At 39.6% G+C, this 21,097-nt stretch overlaps 1 protein-coding gene across 1 annotated transcript in view; it reads right to left on the reverse strand.

Annotated features, from left to right (window-relative positions):
* Positions 1-21,097, reverse strand: part of LOC127987559 (uncharacterized) — a 1,718,354-nt gene that overhangs the window by 207,380 nt on the left and 1,489,877 nt on the right. Inside the window, exon 75 of the mRNA XM_052589927.1 lies at positions 610-786. Coding sequence (XP_052445887.1) covers positions 610-786 — 177 coding nt within the window. The remainder of the gene's footprint in view (positions 1-609; positions 787-21,097) is intronic.

The following is a 21,097-nucleotide window of genomic DNA, read 5'->3' on the forward strand; positions in this document are numbered from 1 at the left end:
TGAATAAAAAAAAATATTTGGTCCATTAATGAACTGAATTACTGTGATCTCCGGTGATTGACTGAGATGAGACCCTCGAGCAAGAACTGAACCCCAACTGTTCCTCAGCACTGCAGGTGTGTGTGTGTGTGTGTGTGTGTGTGAGAGAGAGTGAGAGAGAGAGAGTGTGCGCGTGTCTGTTCAAGGTGTGTGTGTGTGTGTGTGTGCGTGTGTCTGTTCATGGTGTGTGTGTGTGTGTGTGTGTGTGTGTGAGAGAGAGAGAGAGTGTGCATGTGTCTGTTCATGGTGTGTGTGTGTGAGAGAGAGAGAGTGAGAGAGAGAGAAAGAGTGTGCGTTTGTTCACTGTGTGTGTGTGTGTGTGTGTGTGTGTGTGTGTGTGTGTGTGTGTGTGTGTGAGAGAGAGATAGAGTGAGAGAGAGAGAGTGTCTGTTCACGGTGTGTGTGTCTGTTCACGGTGTGTGTGTGTGTGTGTGTTAAATCCAGATGTTCAGAGTATGGGACAGTGACACTAGATTTGGCCACACGTCACATCCTTTCCTTTTCTTTTCCTGAAAGTAAACAGTAATCTTTAATCTCAGTGTAACTACTGTAGAGTATAATGATACTAACTGTAGTTTCTCCAGCTTGAATTGTGTGTTCATCAGTAGATCACTGAGGTGTTTCACTCCAGAGTCTCCTAGTAGTTTATTCCCGCTCAGGTTCAGTTCTCTCAGGTGTGATGGGTTTGATTTCAGAGCTGAAGTCAGGATGAGACACTGTTTCTCTGTAATACTGCATCTACACAGACTGAAGACAGAAAGAGAAAACACAATGAATCAGACACGTTATGTTCATGAAGTCACAGCAGAATAACCTTCATCTGTCAAATCACAGCATCTTAATCTTCATTGAGAGAGAGAGAGAGACGATAGAAGAAAACTATTTAATAAAGTCACAATGTCTTGATAAAACCAAAAACAGAGGAAGAGTGTCTGAACATCTTTGGATCATTTTCCACAATTTGGTCTTCAAAACAGAAAAACAAACAAGTTGTTCATTTAATCAAATTATTTTCACTTCTCATGATTTATGTACAATTTATCCTGATTCTTGATAGAAATACAATGAAGTTTTAATTCCTAACAACCTTGTGTGAAAGGTGTTAAAATCTTTCCTATTTTTTTATTTCTGTCATATAATTCTTATTTCATCTTTTGTCTAAAACGGATCATATTGTCTAAAAAGTCCTGACTGCTGTGTATTTGTGTTTAAACTGATTCTGGTCTGCACATCACTACAACGTAAATGCATTCGCTCTGCTCTGTCCAGTGACTTGATCAGCTTTGCTACACAGATTCAGCTTTGCACATCTAAATAAAACTGTAGGTTTGTCTGTGCGTGTAGATGTGAAGTACAGTAATATTTCTCTGAAACAGGTCAGACTGAAGAAGCAATGGCTACACAGAATAAAGCCCAGTCTGGACCGGTTCTGTTCAGTTGTGTTACACATTCATTAATCTGGTGTTTGATGACAGAGAGACGATATGAAGCATCAATAAACACTATGAATATGTTCTGATACAGCAGCACAGAACTATTTCTGTTGTGTCTCATTAATAAACACAATGAAAACAGTTCTGTCCCACTGTATAAAAGATAAATGTTTGTGTATTTTTTGTATTATTAAGTGAAATGATTGGATATTGGGTTGTGTATTTGACCTGCTGTATGAGCAGAACTTTCAAATGTTTGATCACACACCAACTAACTTTACAAGTCTCTCTTACACAAACATATACAGTATAGACAATGTTAGCATCTGTTAAATTTAATTGCTTAAGTTTAATTGTAAAGGCCTACACAGTTTCTGCTGTCTGAAAGTGAGATCTGAGCTATTATTATTATTAATGTCTTTAACTTTATGAAATGATCCTCTGCACTGATGCTCTCCAGATGCATCGAAACTCCACCTTCATTCAAAACCTCCTCTAACCTAAACTCAGAGACCCAGTTGGCCAAAAAAACCCTGGCCGTTGTCCCAGAGGAAGACCCAGAAGTGACAGTGGAAACCAGACTGACCCTGCCTTTATGAAATTAAATTTAAATATAGAGACATACATGCACATACACACATATACTTTTTTTTCAATTAGTCTTCAATCCTCAGTTTGTAGTCAGTAAAACATGATCATATTCAGCAGTCACAGCAGAAGTTAGAGACAGAATTTAACTGAAGTCTATTCAAAAGTTGTATGAATCTATTCTAAGAATGTTGTAAGCTGTATTAAAGGCAAATTATGGTAAACACATTAATAAAATACTGTCTATTTCTAATGTGTTCACGTTATTTTCTTCACCCCCTGTGCACTTAAAGGGATAGTTCACCCAAAAATGAAATTTACCCCATGATTTACTCACCCTCAAGACATCCTAGATGTATATGAATTTCTTCTTTCAGACAAATATAATCAGAGTTATATAAAAAATGCCCTGGCTCTTCCAAGCTTTATAACGTGAGGTCGGACTCGAATGAGAATTAAAATAGATGACTGTAACATTACTAGTCCAGTAACATGTGAAATGATGTAAGATACTCACTTCAGTGTGTTGAGTGTACAGTGTTTATCCTGCAGTAGAGCAGAGATCTGATTCACTCCTGTGTCTCCTAGTTCATATCCACTCAGATTCAGCTCTCTCAGGAGTAACGGGTTTTTACCCACAATTCCAGTCACATACTGACAGCCTTCATCTGCAGCAGGACCCAAAAACCTGCAGAAGAGAAGATGAAGCTGGAATCAATTCAATGTGCATTGCATCACAAAACATTTAAAGATTATCAAACATTGTTGGTAATGAAAAGCTATAGTTCAAGTTTAAACAGTTGGTTCAGACCATCTCTGGATAGTTTTATTTAACTGAAGTCTCTGTTGATGAGACAGTAATTCTGCAGGTTCAAACAGCTGTGTGTGTGTGTGTGTGTGTATCACTGCTCCTCTCCTGACACACATCACATGTTTGTGGCCTGTGATAGATCTGCTGTAGTAGATCTACAGCACTGATCTATATATGACTGGGTCACTCATCACGTTCCAAACTGCCAAAAGTCACTGAAGCCAACAGAAGTGTTTGATCAGCCATCTTACTATTCCCTACCAGCAGAGAGCACCATTGAGTCACATGCAAACCACTGACCTAAAATCACCTGATTTGAAGCAAATCAATCAAACAGGATTAATGTTGTGTGTATGTAAATTAATTTTTACTTAATGTTATCTGCAAAGTTTAAGGTTTTTTTGTGCAGGATAAGTATACATTTAAACCGTTTATGTGTGTGTGTCTGCTGTGCACTGACGACACAGGTAACTGATCCAACACAAAATATAGCCTATTTCTTTATATACATAATTATTCAGGAATTATTAAATATGAACCTATTAGTATCAGAAATTGATTTGACTATACAATGAATAATACAATAGCTTCTGTTAATATTGTTCTTTACTAAAATGAAAAGCTTAATTTATATTTTATATATATTACAGCTTAATTTCATGTATGTACTGTCTGTATTCAGTTATTCTCTGAATAAATTATGGTGTTTATAATTTTAATGTCCTGATTGAGCAACATCTATTTCAGACAAGAGGTCTTCACAGTGCACCCGAGACCTGTTGACCCGAATGGGTTCGGGTCTATATTTTAAATGATCAGCCGGGTCAGGTCCGAATATATTACCTCGGGTCCCGTGTCTGTTTAACATTGTGTGTAATGCCTGTGCGATCATCAGACTCGGGGGACACCCGGCTGTGATCAGACACTGCTTGTTTTTTGTAACTTGCCACTTGTAAAATTAGGAAAAGAAAAGTATGAGCCAAAAAAAAGCAAGGTTTCTATGGCAACCAGTGAGGGACACAATGACTTTGACAGCCAAACCGCCCATTTTTATAATAATATAAATGAACCGTTTAATCAAAGTTTTAGTGGTCAGATTCAGACTCGACGCAGAGCAGAGAGCACAGAGATGATAGATAGAGCGGCCATGGCACTGAACGAGCGATCGTTATTATAGTTCAAAAGGGCAAAAAGTCCAAGTTATTATGCGAGTTAACTCAAGTCAGAATGTACATGTGCACAGCTGCATTTGTCATCCATCACCGTGACATCAAGTGGACTTTTGAAGCTGAAATAATGAGTGGATTGAGCTTGGACTTGGAATAATGAGAAAAATAACATGGATAACTTTCTTGTCGGAGGATTGTAATGCATCACAGGCAGTCAGGTACAAAGAAGAGAGATTATGGCTCCTTAAATTAGGGAAGACAAAAAGTTTTATTTTTCGGAACAGGTTTATTGGCTAGCAATAGCAAATTAAGGTGGAATATGTTTCAATCGGGTCCAGTCGGGGCTTTGTCTTCCAGATGGGTTTGGGTCCAGCTTTTGAAATAATAGACTTGTCCGGGTCGGTTCAGTGTAGTACATTACGGATATCTTTCGGATTCTGGCACAAATCTTTGGACCCGTCAAGACCTCTATTTCAGACTCTCCAAAATCGCGCAAATATGTTTACTAGCATTAGCTACTGTTTCCATGTAAAATATTGTATGCTACAATAATAATAATTTAACCACCATTTAAATCATTACCTGCTTCAAAATGAATGCTGTTAACGAAACTCTTGTTGAAACATTTACAGTTAGCACCTACTGTACGAATAAAAACACTATAACAGAATTATATAAACAATAAATAACTGTTCAATGCGAATAAAGCTATGTGTTTACGAAGCATAAATCTATTTTTAAAGATTTCAGAATGAGCACTTTGTCATTTGTTATATGATGAGGTCGTGTCTGTCTGATGTTTATGTTGTTCATAATGTTCCCTACTGTAATGAACGTAGCTTTTTAATAAGTAGAGGAAATTCCCTTGAGTGTTTGCATTGTAAGAATGTACAGGGATACTTCAGATTTAAAAACGCTGACTTATGTGAGGTCTCATTAAAATCATACAATTTCCAATTAATTCAATAGAACATTTACACAGACAAAAGGGATTACCAATATGGTGATTCACTTTCACGACGTCATGAGCAATCCAGTTCTCTATTCTAGATCAGTGATCTACAGTGTTGTGAATCTGAGCTTGATGGAAATTAATGTACAGTGCATTCAGTAACTTTTAAACAGTCAGGATAACTCCTCAAACTGAATATTTTTCATGGGAATTGACCAAAATAACACAATCATGGCAGAGAAATACTGAATACCAGCACAGCTAGTGACCCAAAATGTCTGATTAAGCTGTAACTTTTGACCCACTTTATATTAAGTGGCCTTAACTACTATGTACTTACGTTTTAATTAATAATTTAGTACAATGTACTTATTGTGTACATACATGTTTCTACATTGTACTTATATTTATAAAAAACTACATGTAATTACATCTGTATTTAATTTCTGTAATTACATTTAGAATTACACTGTTGACCCATACTTTACACCTTAAACCACCCTTAAACTTAGCCATACCTCCAACCCTCTCCCTAACCTTACCCCTATCCCACTTCAATAGCAGCAAAAGTGTTTTACAATACAATATGAACACAATAAGTACATTGTACTTATTTTTTATGTAAGTACATAGTAGTTAAGGCCACTTAATAGAGTGGGACCGTAACTTTTAACATAACTAAACTGTGCTGACATTTATCATCAAAACAACAGAAGCTGCAGAATCTCATCTTTCATGTTTGATCATTTTGAAAATTTTTGATTCAATAAATTGTATACCTTACTAAATTAGAGAAATAATATACTAATATTTATATATATAATATAAATAATTTACACGTGTATAACTTATTCAGCATTATTTCATCAGGTCTCACCTCAGTTTCTTGAGTTGACAGTTTGGATCCTGTAGTAAATCACTGAGCAGCTTCACTCCTGATTCTCCAGGATCATTTCCTGTGAGATCCAGCTCTATCAGGTGTGAAGGGTTTGATCTCAGAGCTGAAGACAGAGCTTTATAACCTTCTTCACTGATGCTGCAGTCTGAAAGCCTATTAGAAAAGATGTTATTCTTCATTATAACACAGATTGTCACACAATTACATGTTCTAGAATGAAGAAAATAAAAAGATGCACTACAGGAATTTGACCTGAGTGGACTCTTTTCACAGTAAAGCTGGGTAAAGTTATATATTGGGGAACGCAAACTACAACAAATGCAATTTTTAATTTTTGCAGTTTTAATTTTCCACAATTATAACCTACAGTCAATCAAAATTACTCAACCCCTTAGAGATTGTAGCACTTTACAAATACAAGCTTTTATAAAGAGCCAGGATAAAATAAAAATCCCATCTATAACAGTTCACTGTCATACTAAAAGGGAGTCAATATATAATGCAATATTTTTGAGTTATACGATTTTAATAACAGAGCTTTATCATAATTATTCAACCCCTATTCAACATAGTGGTTTTACTTGGCAGTCTTTTGGACAGTCACAAGAGTCCTGGTTTTCATCCAAAATATTTTCAATTGTGTTCCAAAGATGAAAAAAGCTTTTACGGGTTTGGAAACGACATGGGGGTAAGTGATTAATGACAAACATTTCATCACAATTTATCACTTATTTGCATGGAGGCAAATAAAATAGTCTCAAAGCAAAATTAAGCCTTTAGAAACCCAAAGTTAGCTCACACTTGAGCTGAAGTTGAGTAGCAAAAATTGCAAAGTTAACAGAGATCTTACAAATGCTATAGAGATGCTACAGAGAACAAATAATTAGAAAGTCTAAGGCTATATAAAGATTTCCAAGACATTAAAAGTTCCTAGAGATACAGTCCTCAGCCTTAATCCTTAGCTTAAAGTGTGTTGTACCAGAAAATCTCTGAGGGTTTTGTAGAAAAAGCACAATATCATAAAATGTTTAATCAGAGCAACTGATAAAATCCTGCAATGTACAGCCAAAGACTTGCAAGATGACCCGATGAAAGAAGGAAAACCATTTCAATGCAGTGTGTAAGAACACTACACAAGTACGGTCTTCATGTTGAGACATCTTGATAAACACCACTCTTAGAGAGAGAGAGAGAAAAAAAAATCAATCTGTCAATATTTTATAAATGTATAAATCAAGGCCTTGTCTCCAGCAGCTCCAGAGACAAGCGCTGCGACTCAGACATCTCACAGACGTTACACACCGGATGTGTCCTCTGTGCTCTATTCTGATGTTCAAGCTTCAACAGTGAATCTGATCACTAGTGCACTGGCAAAAGTTCACTTAAAGAATGAACAAAGTGGCATCAGTTTAGCTTGTATGAAGTTGATGGAAAAACGAAGCAGTCAATCTTCCGGCTGAGAGTGAAATCAGTACACACTAACATTTTTCCCAAATGACTGCTAATGTAATTTAATGGGAAACTATGTGAGTTGTGTTGTAGTTAATAGCCACTGACCCATATCACAATATCAAGTTTATTTTGATTAATTGTGCAGTCCTAATGAGAAGTGTAAAATAATTTCACATTAAACTGTGGTGGGTCACTTGAGTTTGGGTAATTAATGGGATACACTTAAAATACTTCCTTCAGCTTTTCCAGTCTACACTGTACATTTTCAAACGGAGTAGAGATGATCCTAATTCCTGGGTTTCCTAGTTTATTCTCACTCAGATCCAGCTCTGTCAGATTTGAAGGGTTTGAATTTAGAGCTGCAGCCAGAACATGACAACCTCCTTCTGTGATACAGTTGTTCTTCAGACTGCATAAAGAGAAAACACTTCAGTTATAATCTGAATATTTACCAGGATGTTTTAGCTGACAGATGAGAAATACTGGTGATGGTGTTACCAAAGTCAAAAATAAGTTTTTTCAATCAGCAATCTCTTATACAAAACACACAAAAAACATCCAGCGGCAAGGATTTAAAAATGTCCTTGTAACACTACACTGAAAAAATATGTCAATTTGTTGAGTGTACAGTGTTTATGCTGCAGTAGAGCAGCAATCTGATTCACTCGTGAAGAACAATGAGATCCAGTAATCTGTCTACTCATCGTGCCTAGATCTAGACTTAAAAAAAAATAAAACATTTAAACACTTAAACATTTGCATTCATAAATGCCTCCAATATAGTGACAAGACCTCCCATTATAAATCATGTGAATGATTAAATAATCAAGATGCATTTACTATATATATATTCCCTGAGTTACAGTTCGTTCATATATATATATATATATATATATATATACAGTATTGTTCAAAATAATAGCAGTACAATGTGACTAACCAGAATAATCAAGGTTTTTAGTATATTTTTTATTGCTACGTGGCAAACAAGTTACCAGTAGGTTCAGTAGATTGTCAGAAAACAAACAAGACCCAGCATTCATGATATGCACGCTCTTAAGGCTGTGCAATTGGGCAATTAGTTGAAAGGGGTGTGTTCAAAAAAATAGCAGTGTCTACCTTTGACTGTACAAACTCAAAACTATTTTGTACAAACATTTTTTTTTTTCTGTGATTTAGCAATCCTGTGAATCACTAAACTAATATTTAGTTGTATGACCACAGTTTTTTAAAACTGCTTGACATCTGTGTGGCATGGAGTCAACCAACTTGTGGCACCTCTCAGCTGTTATTCCACTCCATGATTCTTTAACAACATTCCACAATTCATTCACATTTCTTGGTTTTGCTTCAGAAACAGCATTTTTAATATCACCCCACAAGTTCTCAATTGGATTAAGGTCTGGAGATTGGGCTGGCCACTCCATAACATTAATTTTGTTGGTTTGGAACCAAGACTTTGCCCATTTACTAGTGTGTTTTGGGTCATTGTCTTGTTGAAACAACCATTTCAAGGGCATGTCCTCTTCAGCATAGGGCAACATGACCTCTTCAAGTATTTTAACATATGCAAACTGATCCATGATCCCTGGTATGCGATAAATAGGCCCAACACCATAGTAGGAGAAACATGCCCATATCATGATGCTTGCACCTCCATGCTTCACTGTCTTCACTGTGTACTGTGGCTTGAATTCAGAGTTTGGGGGTCGTATCACAAACTGCCTGTGGCCCTTGGACCCAAAAAGAACAATTTTACTCTCATCAGTCCACAAAATGTTCCTCCATTTCTCTTTAGGCCAGTTGATGTGTTCTTTGGCAAATTGTAACCTCTTCTGCACATGCCTTTTTTTTAACAGAGGGACTTTGCGGGGGATTCTTGAAAATAGATTAGCTTCACACAGACATCTTCTAACTGTCACAGTACTTACAGGTGACTCCAGACTGTCTTTGATCATCCTGGAGGTGATCATTGGCTGAGCCTTTGCCATTCTGGTTATTCTTCTATCCATTTTGATGGTTGTCTTCCGTTTTCTTCCACGTCTCTCTGGTTTTGCTCTCCATTTTAAGGCATTGGAGATCATTTTAGCTGAACAGCCTATCATTTTTTGCACCTCTTTATAGGTTTTCCCCTCTCTAATCAACTTTTTAATCAAAGTACGCTGTTCTTCTGAACAATGTCTTGAACGACCCATTTTCCTCAGCTTTCAAATGCATGTTCAACAAGTGTTGGCTTCATCCTTAAATAGGGGCCACCTGATTCACACCTGTTTCTTCACAAAATTGATGACCTCAGTGATTGAATGCCACACTGCTATTTTTTTGAACACACCCCTTTCAACTAATTCAACTAATTGCGATTCAAACTGAAGCACGCGGCTTGAATACGCCCACACAGAAGACTGTTCTTCAAGTTTTTTATTTTACTGTTTGCTTCGCAATGAGGAATAACACATAATTCACCCCAAAAAGATGTGATGTGGTTCAGGATTTGAAAAATGGATTTCCTCAGAAAAAAGAATGAAGCACTAGCAGAGATCATAAACATGAGTAAGTCTCTTTTTATTTATTTATATACTTGTTCTAGTTTTCACATGTGTAAACATTTTACTAGTTAGAATTTTTCCAAAGACTTTTTCCAAACTATAATTCTTGACTAAATGTATAATCAAGTGAAATATTATGAAGTTTCAATAACAATATACAATACTATACCATTCAAAAGCTTGATGTAAATAATATAAATTTAACAAATAAAGATAATTGTAACAAATAAAACAAAAACAAACAAAAACAATGCTGTTCTTTTAATTTATTCCCCTTAAAAATCTGAAAAATATTCTCAGCTCTTTTCAACATTAATAATAATAATTATAATAACACTATTTTTTACTTATTAATTTTTTTTTGTAGAAAATAAGATTGTGTGACTGTAGTAATGATGCAAAAAAAAAAAAATCAGTTTGAAAGTCAGCTTTGATTGTTCATAATAAACTGTTTAACTGCTCAGCCAAGTGGATATTAAATTATGTTGTGGGATAATTAAATATATTCTAAATAGATTAGATTAGTTTAGATTCAACTTTATTGTCACTGCACATGTAGGTACAAGGCAACGAAATGCAGTTAGCATCTAACCAGAAGAGCAATAAGCAGTAAGTACAGAATAAAGGTCTATAATATGTACAATAACTATACAGGTAAGTATTATGGACATAATTTAGAGATATTAAATACTATAAGCACGATATACAGATAGGTGTACTATGAACATACTATACAAATGGGCTATGTAAAAGTGTATGTACACTATAGGCAGAACTATGAACATAATTTACAGTCTTGCAATGAACACTAAAGTGCATAGGAAAAAAATATTTCAATGTGCAAATGGATTATACAGTGTTCCTGGATGAACAGGCAGTAGTGCAAGTAATAACAAGTTACTTTTTGCTTGTTGTGAGTAAATAAATAAATCAGAGTGTTGAAGAGGGGGAGGAGTCTATGTGTGTGGTGTGGGGGGTGTTGAGGGGTGTCAGAGGGCAGAGTTCAGCAAGGAGACAGCTTTAGGGAAAAAGCTGTTCCTGAATCTTGTGGTCCTTGTCCGGAGGCTCCTGAAACGCCTCCCGGAGGGGAGGAGCTTAAACAGTTCGTGGTCAGGGTGAGAGGAGTCCTTGAGAATGCTGCGAGCTCGACGTAGACAGCGTTTCCTCTGGATGTCCTCAAGAGCAGGAAGTGGTGTCCCTGTGATTCGTTGGGCAGTTTTCACCACCCTCTGCAGTGCCTTGCGGTCAGCCACTGAGCAGTTCCCATACCAGACTGTGATGCAACTGGTCAGGATGCTCTCGATCGCACACCGATAAAAGTTCACCAGGATGGTTGAAGACAGCTGGTTCTTCTTCAGTGTCCTGAGGAAGAAAAGGCGCTGGTGAGCCTTTTTGACGAGGCTGGAGGTGTTTGTAGTCCAGGACAGGTCCTCCGAGATGGTGGTTCCCAGGAACTTGAAGCTGGAGACACGTTCAACAACCATCCCGTTAATGTGGATGGGGTCATGCGTGCTTCCTTTCTTCTTCCTGAAGTCCACAATGAGCTCCTTGGTCTTATTGGTGTTAAGGAGCAGGTTATTGTCAGCGCACCATGTGGCCAGGTGCTGTACCTCTTCCCCGTAAGCAGTCTCATCGTTGTCACTGATGAGGCCAATCACCGTGGTGTCATCTGCAAACTTAATGATGGAGTTGGATCCATGCACAGGCTTGCAGTCGTGGGTGTAAAGGGAGTAGAGGAATGGGCTCAGCACACAGCCCTGTGGTACGCCAGTGTTAAGTGTGATGGTGGTGGAGTGGTTGTGGCCTGACCGAACATGCTGAGGCCTGTTGGTCAGAAAGTCCATATAATCCAGTTGCAGAGGGAGGTGTTAATGTCCAGGTCTCCAAGTTTTGTGGTCAGCTTGGAGGGAATGACGGTGTTAAATGCTGAACTGAAGTCAACAAACAACATCCTAACATACGTGTTGTTATTGTCCAGGTGTGTGAGTGCAGAGTGCAGCACTGTGCATACTGCATCCTCCGTGCTCCTATTTCTGCGGTAGGCAAATTGGTGTGGGTCCAGTGTGGGTGGGAGGCAGTCTTTGAGATGTGCTAGGACCAGTCGCTCGAAGCACTTCATAATGATGGGTGTGAGTGCTACGGGGCGATAGTCATTGAGGCACGTTGGGGAGGAGTGTTTTGGTACTGGCACAATGGATGTGGACTTAAAACATGTAGGCACAGTTGCTTGGATGAGGGACATGTTGAAAATGTCTGTGAAGACCCCTGCAAGCTGCTCTGCACATGCCCTAAGCACACGTCCAGGAATGCCATCAGGGCCAGCAGCCTTGCGTGCGTTGATCCGGCTCAGTGCAGTGTGGACATCTGTGGAGGTGAGTTTGAGAGGTTGGTGGTCTGAAGAGGCTGAGATTTTGGTGGCCGTCCCCTTGCTGTCGCTGTTGAAGCGAGCATAAAAGTCATTTAGCTCGTTAAGGAAGGAGACGTCCGTGACTGTTGGTGTGGAGTTGCTTGACTTGTAGTCACTGATGATCTGGATGCCCTGCCACATGCGTCGGGGGTCAGCGTTGGAAAAGTGTTCCTCTACCTTCAACTTGTAGCAGTACTTCGTCTTCTTGATGCCCCTTTTCAGGTTAGCCCTGGATTTACTGTAGGCCTGAGCGTCGTCTGACCTGAAAGCGGTGTTGCGGGCTTTCAGCAGAAGTCGCACCTCCTTGTACATCCATGGCTTCTGATTAGGGTATGTTGTTATCTGTTTTTCTGTTGTTACACTGTCAATGGTGGAGTTGATGTGATCCAGTACAGAGGAGATGTAGATATCAATGTCCGTGTGAGAGCCACAGGCAGCCTGTGAAGCAAACATACTCCAGTCAGTGTGTTGAATCCTGTCTTGAAGTAAAGAGTCAGCTCCAGTTGGCCACACTTTGATGGTCCTCACTGATGGCTTCACACGGCTGATGAGGGGTGAATACTTAGGGGTGAGAAACAAAGAAAGGTGATCAGACTGTCCGAGGTGGGGGAGGGGGCTCGCGATGTAAGCTCCATTAATGTTTGTATAAACATGATCCAAAGTTTTGTCTCCTCTGGTGTGGCAGGAAACATGCTGGTGAAATTTGGGGAGTACTGTTTTTAATTTGCAGTGATTAACCCTTTCGAGTCATTTTCACCTGATAACCCCGAAAAGAACTTAAATTACACTCTCAGTTTTAATCGTACAGATAAGAGCAATACATCAATCGAATCTGTAAAGGGTCTAGTTTTTTTTTTGGATACAGACATAATAACAAAAAAACCTTTTTGCACTCATAAAATAAATATAACAAACAAGGTGCGCTGTCTACAGTCTTTGTCTCCGCTGATCGTCATGTACAAACATTTCATTAAAATGAACTGTAACTCCGTGAATACTCAACGAAGAGACATGAGAGAGATATCTATAGAAAGCCTGGAATGTCTACTTTTAAACTAAACAAGTGCTGCCGAAAACAAATATTCTGAGATAAAGTAATCCATATGAAAACAACGCAATGTCTGTTTTTCATATCTCCGCTCATTATATCTAATGTGACCACGCCCCCGCGCTTAACGCGCTATTCAGATTCAAACTGAAGCGCGCGGCTTGAATACGCCCACACAGAAGAAAAAGCAGCAAGACTATTCTTCAAGCTTTTATTTTATTTTACTGTTTGCTTCGCGATGAGAGGACTAAGACATAATTCACCCCAAAAAGATGTGATGTGGTTGAGGATTTGAGAAATGGATTTCCTCAGAAAAAAGAATGAAGCACTTTATTCAGCAGAGATCATAAACATGAGTAAGTCTCTTTTTATTTATTTGTACTAGTTTTCACATAAAGTGTAAACATTTTACTAGTTAGACTTTTTCCAAATACTTTTTCCAAACTATAATTCCTGACTAAATGTATAATCAAGTGAAACATTATGAAGTTTCAATAACAATATACAATACTATACCATTCAAAAGCTTGATGTAAATAATATAAATGTGACAAATAGAGATAACTCTAACAAATGTAAAAACAATGCAGTTCTTTCGATTTATTCCCCCTAAAAAAAAACTGAAAAATATTATCAGCTCTTTTCAACATTAATAATAATAATAATAATAATAATGATGATAATAAATGGGGTTTATTTGGTAGAAAATAAGATTGTTAAAAGGATTTCTGAAGGATTGTGTGACTAGAGAAAGGATGCCAAAAAATTTGAAAGTCAGCTTTGATTGTTCCTAATAAACTGTTTAACTGCTCCCCCAAGTGGATATTAAATTATGTTGTGGGATAATTAAATATATTCTTAATAAACTACAAACATAAAATTATATACTTTTATTTTGTTCTCACATTCTTTCTTGTAAGTCCTCCCTCACAGTGGCACAGTTGAATGGGAGGCTCATTATGCAGCTCATTATGCAGGCCTTTGTCTTCTCAGGTGTAAATCACAATGATATTCATGATAGTTGACGCCTACTCGCATATGACTTTTACCAACAAAAAGTGTCTTAGAAAATTTAAATCAATATATTGTTTTCTGTAAGTGAGTAAACAAGATGATTTTCACATAATTTAGAAAGAAAAAGTCTAGGCTACAAGCTCCAGTTCTCAAAAGTCCCGGGAACCATTGTTCTTTATGTGTTTTATGGATTCAAGTGTTTTAACATTTTTAGTTTTTCACTAACCACGCATAACATTTTTTTTTCTCAAAAATACAATCATGTACATACATGCATTTGTGCTGATTACAGTGAGATCAGACTTTACCCATTTAGATATTTATAAGAAACTGAAAAAAGCACAAATGTCAGGGCATGACAAAACTTCTCCAGGCCCCAAAAATACCCTTAGACTCCAGAGGGTTAAAGCCTGCAAATTTTCAAAATTTTAATTAACAAAACACTAATGATTGTCACAAAATTTACCTCAGTATCTCTAATTTACAGTTTATATTCTCCAGACCAGTGCAGAGCAGCTTCACTCCTGAATCCTGCAGATTATTATTGTTCATGTTCAGCTCTTTCAGATTGGTATCTGATCCAAGAACTGAAGCCAGAGCTGGACAGCTTTTGTCTGTTAAGCCACAATCATTTAGCCTACAAGAGAAATAAATCAAATCACAGAGTTAGATACATGTAATAACAAGATCAACAAGATCAAGATGGCGGCGTGATCACATCGCGAGGCTCAGCGTCTTACCAGATTTCGGAAATTAGTGTTAATCTACCTGGTTATTTCACTCGTGTTCGCGCGATTCAGTTATGCGAACTACATCTATACTAAACAGTCACTTTTGGACATCAACAAACGGTGTTCCAACATAGTTTTAGATTATCCTTTCGACTTCAGCGAACTCCCGCCGGAGCTACTGAGATCACCGCGGACAAGCGGATCACTCGTACCGACCGGAAGTTCTCGGCGTCGGCGTCGAGACCGTAAACAAAGACGAGGAAAGCGTGGAGGGCTGCGTGCTAAGCTAAGGCTAAATCCACATTGACCAGCTCTGCCCAGCATCTTCCTTGCCAATGTACGGTCTCTGATGAACAAGATGGATGAACTAAAGATCTGGACCCTCACACAGAAATGGCTTATGGACTGTAATGTTATGTTTTTCACTGAAACATGGCTCTGCAACGATGTCCCAAACAGCGTGGTACATATGGATGGACGCTCTTTCTTCAGGGCTGACAGAGTAGCAGCAACCTCTGGTAAAAACAAAGGTGGTGGAGTATGCATTTATGTTAACAAATCATGGTGTAAAGACTCTGTCATTGTTGATACCTACTGCTCTGCTGATCTGGAGTTCCTGATTATCAAGTGCAGGCCATTCTATCTACCACGTGAATTTACTTGCATTGTTGCAGCTGCAGTTTATGTACCTCCGGACGCTAATGCTAACGTGGCTATGAAAGAACTTTGTGCTGCTATTAGCAAATTACAAACCCTGCACCCGGATGGAGCCTTTATTGTTGCTGGGGACTTCAATCACTGCACTTTAAGATGTTTTCTCCCTAAATTTCATCAAAATGTCTCCTGCACTACAAGGGGACATAAAACACTGGACCACGTTTATACTAATGTGACTGATGCCTACAAAGTCACACCCCTCCCCCATCTGGGTCAGTCAGACCACCTCTCTTTGTTCCTGCTCCCCAAGTATACCCCGGTCATCAAATGTGTGAAACCTACAATAAGGACTGTTAAAATCTGGCTGGAAGGTGCAGACTCCACTCTTCAACATCAGTTCCAGCACACAGACTGGAGTGAGTTTGCTGCCCAGGCCACCATAAACTCTCAGATTAACATTGACACTTACACAAATTCTGTCCTGGAGCACATCAACAGATGTGTAAGCAGAGTGACCACACTCAAAAAAATAAAAATTTTCCCCAATCAGAAGCCCTGGATGAACAGAGAGGTTCGCCTCCTGCTCAAAGCAAGAGATGCAGCCTTCAGGTCTGGAGACCAGGAGGCTTACAGCTCAGCCAGAGCCAACCTGAGGAAGGGTATCTGCCAGGCCAAACTCACACATAAACAAAGGATTGAAGAACACTTCAATTCTTCAGACCCCCGGCGTATGTGGCAAGGCATACAATCTATCACCGATTACAAACCACCTAACTCTGTGCCCCCCTCCAGCTCTGCCTCCCTCCCAGATGAGCTCAATCACTTTTATGCTCGCTTTGATAAAAATAATAAGGAGATCTCACTCAAAACTGAGCATCAACCCAGTGAACTGCCTCTCACACTCTCCACATCAGATGTTTACTCCACTCTGCGTAAAGTGAATGGACGGAAAGCAGCTGGCCCTGACGGAATACCTGGTTGTGTGCTTAAAGCCTGTGCGGAGCAGCTGGCTGAGGTCTTCACAGACATTTTCAATCTGTCCCTGGCCCAAACAACTGTCCCCACTTGCTTCAAAACCTCCACCATCGTGCCTGTACCGAAGCATTCCACTGCCTCGGTCCCTAACGACTTCCGTCCTGTTGCACTCACCCCCATCATTGCCAAGTGCTTTGAGAAACTGGTCGCACCTTAAAATCCTGTCTCCCTGCTACATTAGACCCTTTCCAATTTGCCTATCGCAACAATAGGTCAACAGAGGACGCCATCTCAACGGCACTTCACTCTGCCCTCACCCACCTGGACAGTCAGAACACACACGTGAGAATGCTGTTCATAGATTTCAGTTCTGCATTTAATACAGTAATCCCCTCCAAGCTGATCTCCAAGCTCAGCCATCTTGGAATCAGCACACCCATCTGCAATTGGATTCTAGATTTTCTGACTAACAGACCTCAGTCTGTTAAGTTAGATAACCTCTCCTCCTCCATCATAACCCTGAACACTGGAGTGCCACAAGGCTGCGTACTTAGCCCTCTCCTGTACTCCCTATTCACCAATGACTGTGTTCCTGTTTATGGCTCCAACACCATAATCAAATTCGCAGATGACACCACGGTGGTAGGTCTGATCAAGGATGACGATGAGTCAGCCTACAGGGATGAGGTGCAGCACCTGGCTGAGTGGTGTGCCACCAACAACCTGGAACTGAACACCCAGAAGACTAAGGAGATCATTGTGGACTTCAGGCGGACTAGGAATCATGCACACACACCCATCTACATCAACGGAGCTGTAGTGGAGCGTGTGTCGAGTTTCAAGTTCCTTGGCATCCACATCTCAGATGATCTCACCTGGTCCCTAAACACCTCCACCCTGGTCAAAAAGGCTCAGCAGCGCCTTTACTTCTTACGGAGCCTTAAAAAAGTTCACCTCAGTCCTAGGATCCTTTCTGAATTCTACCGCTGTACCATTGAGAGCATACTCACAAACTGCATCTCAGTGTGGTACAGCAATTGCTCCGCATCTGACCGCAAAGCACTCCAGCGGGTGGTGAAAACTGCTCAACGGATCACCGGCACCCAGTTAACATCCATCGAGAACATTTACCAGAAGCGCTGTCTGGGCAGGGCAAGAAACATCATCAAGGATGTCTCTCACCCAAACCATGGACTTTTCACCCTCCTTCCATCCGGCAGGCGTTACAGAAGCCTACGCTCTCGAACAAGTAGGCTCAGGAAGAGCTTCTTTCCTGAGGCTGTGACACTCCTGAACGCCACACCACCAATCTAACCTGCACCTGCTCTTTTACTGCACTGGTCACAGTACTTTACATACATGTATTGCACTACTCATATTTTGCACAGACTGCACATGGTTAAATCCATTACACTATAAACTGTCTAAAGCTGTTACTGTACAAGCACAGTAAACTATTCTACAAAAAATATAATTGCACTACTGTTATTTTGCATATAATTGTTAAACAATACTTTTGCACACTCATTCAACTGTATTTATTATTACTGTTCTCAAGTTCCTGCTATTCATAATGTATATATAATCATTCTTTGCTCTGTTCATAATGTACATACAATCCCTACATTACATTAATATTTATATTCTGTATATACTCTGATCAATATTGTATATAGCAACTCCACTGTACATTCTGTATATCATAAGCTTTACTTACTCTGCACTTTTATGTATATATATAAAACACTATATTCTTGCACTTCTGGTTAGATGCTAACTGCATTTCATTAGCTCTGTACTTGTACTCTGCATAATGACAATAAAGTTGAATCTAATCTAATCTAATACATTTGTTAAATACAAAAAAATAAGCAATACCAATACACTGCATATATATTAGTATTGTATTGATTCAAATTGATTCAAATAAATCTTAATAAAATATGTAGATGAATAATAGGTTTATATCATTAATGGCAATGAGTTATATATTTAAAAGTGCTGCTCTATTATCTGGATGAGTGTCTTGAGGTGGAGAATCTGGAGGTTAATCATTCATTTATTGAGGTTATGGAAGACTATATCTCCTTTATAGCAGAAGTTGTAGAAATTGAACTGAATATTGAATATTCAAAACAACTAAGGAACAATGTGTTTTATAATAACATGATGTGCTTCTTCTGTAGCTAACTAAACAACTTGTTTGGCTGAAAAGAGATATTATTACATAAAACCCATGTAAATCTAATAAAACAGTGTGGCGAGTGGGGCGGGGCCGAGAGGCGTGGGAACGAGGAGTGAGGCCAGGTGTAGTGATTGGAGATGAGCTACACCTGCGCCCCACCGCCGGTTTTGAGTCCCACGTAGGAGATGGAAGGATATAAAACTGGAGCGACGACCGTGAAGGACGAGAGAGGACCAGGCCTGGGACATTTTATGTTTTCCTTTAATAATCGCCTCTGGCCCGAGATCATCCTCCCCACTCACTACCGTCGCTAGCAACACTGACTCCTCCCCGCTCCATTTTTTAAGGAGGTTGAGGTGGTAGATTTGCCGTGAGTCGCCTCTATCTGTCCGTATTACCTCATAATTGAGATCTCCTATCCGCCGTGTGACCTCAAATGGTCCTTGCCACTTGGCTAACAATTTGGAGCTAGAGGTTGGCAGTAAAACGAGCACTTTATCTCCCGGTGCAAATTCTCGTAGCTTAGTTCCCCGGTTATATAGCTGGCTTTGTCTGCCCTGGGCCTGAAGCAAATTCTCCATAGAGAGCCGCCCCAGTGTATGGAGTTTTGCGCGCAGGTCCAGGACATATTGAATTTCATTTTTGCTATCCGAGTGTCCGTCCTCCCAAGTTTCTCTCAGGACGTCTAGCACCCCCCTGGGCTGACGTCCATAGAGAAGCTCGAAGGGGGAAAACCCCGTGGAGGCTTGGGGGACTTCGCGCACAGCAAATAAGAGGGGTTCTAGCCAACGGTCCCAATTTTTCGCGTCTTCATGTACGAATTTCCGGATCATGGTTTTTAATGTGCGATTAAACCGTTCGACCAGACCGTCCGTTTGTGGGTGATAGACGCTGGTACGCACCGCTTTAATGCCCAATAATCCGTACAATTCGTTTAATCCAGTTTTATATCCTTCCATCTCCTACGTGGGACTCAAAACCGGCGGTGGGGCGCAGGTGTAGCTCATCTCCAATCACTACACCTGGCCTCACTCCTCGTTCCCACGCCTCTCGGCCCCGCCCCACTCGCCACAAACAGCATTGCATTGCAATGGACTGCAGTTTTTAAAGAAAAAAAAAATTCAAAAAATTGTTTTGACTTTACCCTAAAAGAGATATATACTTATAACTATGGGTGGGGGGAAAACACGATACGGTGTAATATCGCAATGTTTTCTGCAGCAATACGGATCTTTTAGTATACTATTTGGTAGAATTATAAAATCAATTTATTCACAATCAACTAGATGCTAGGGTTGAGTTTTTTTTTCTGGTGAAGTCAGCTGGGTCACCTTCTGAAATAAAGATGACGGGATCGCGGAAAGTTATCAGATGGAGATGTGTAGCACTGCGTGAGGCAAATGGTGGTCACACCAGATACTGACTGGTTTTCGGACACCCCCTCGAACCATCAATTCAGTAAACTGCACATTTTAGAGTGGCCTTTTATAGTGGTGAGCCTAAAGCCCCTTTCACAATGAACATTGGACCCAGTAAATTGCCGGGTCACCTTCTGTTTGAACGCAAACACATCCCGGGACTGATCCAGGGTTAGGGATCTAGTAACATTGCCGGGTTCAGTCCCGGAACGAGCTCTGTGTGAACAAAAGTCAGAACTAATGCTATAAAGGGTGTGTCGTAGTGATGACGCACGAGATCACGTGACTCTTTTACCAGGTGTTTTGAAGGCAGATCAATGTTCGCTTCTAAAAAAATGTGAAAATTGTAATGAAGCAGAGATCAGTTAGTTCCTCACTTTCTGGGCTGAAGCGGAGACCGTTCGCCATTTTAAGTGAAAGTTAATCTGCCTAGAGTTTTCGACTCGTACATTACACATCACACCCTGATGTCACATGTCTTTAAGGGACCTTTAGGGGTTGTGTGTGAACGCACGCACATATTCCGGGTAATCACTGGTACTGTGAAAGTGCAAAATCTAGCGACCCAGAAACAATTGCCGGGACACATTACCCATGTATTTGCCGGAAACGCAGTGTTAAAGGGGCTAAAGGCCAATCATGCTGTCAAATCAGCATCTTGATATGCCACACCTGTTAGGTGGATGGATTATCTCAGCAAATAGAAAGAGAAGTGCTCACTAACACAGATTAAGACAGATTTGTGAACAATATTTGAGAGAAATAGGTATTTTG

This window comes from Carassius gibelio, chromosome B22 (assembly GCF_023724105.1).
Source record: "Carassius gibelio isolate Cgi1373 ecotype wild population from Czech Republic chromosome B22, carGib1.2-hapl.c, whole genome shotgun sequence".
Lineage (NCBI taxonomy): Eukaryota > Metazoa > Chordata > Actinopteri > Cypriniformes > Cyprinidae > Carassius > Carassius gibelio.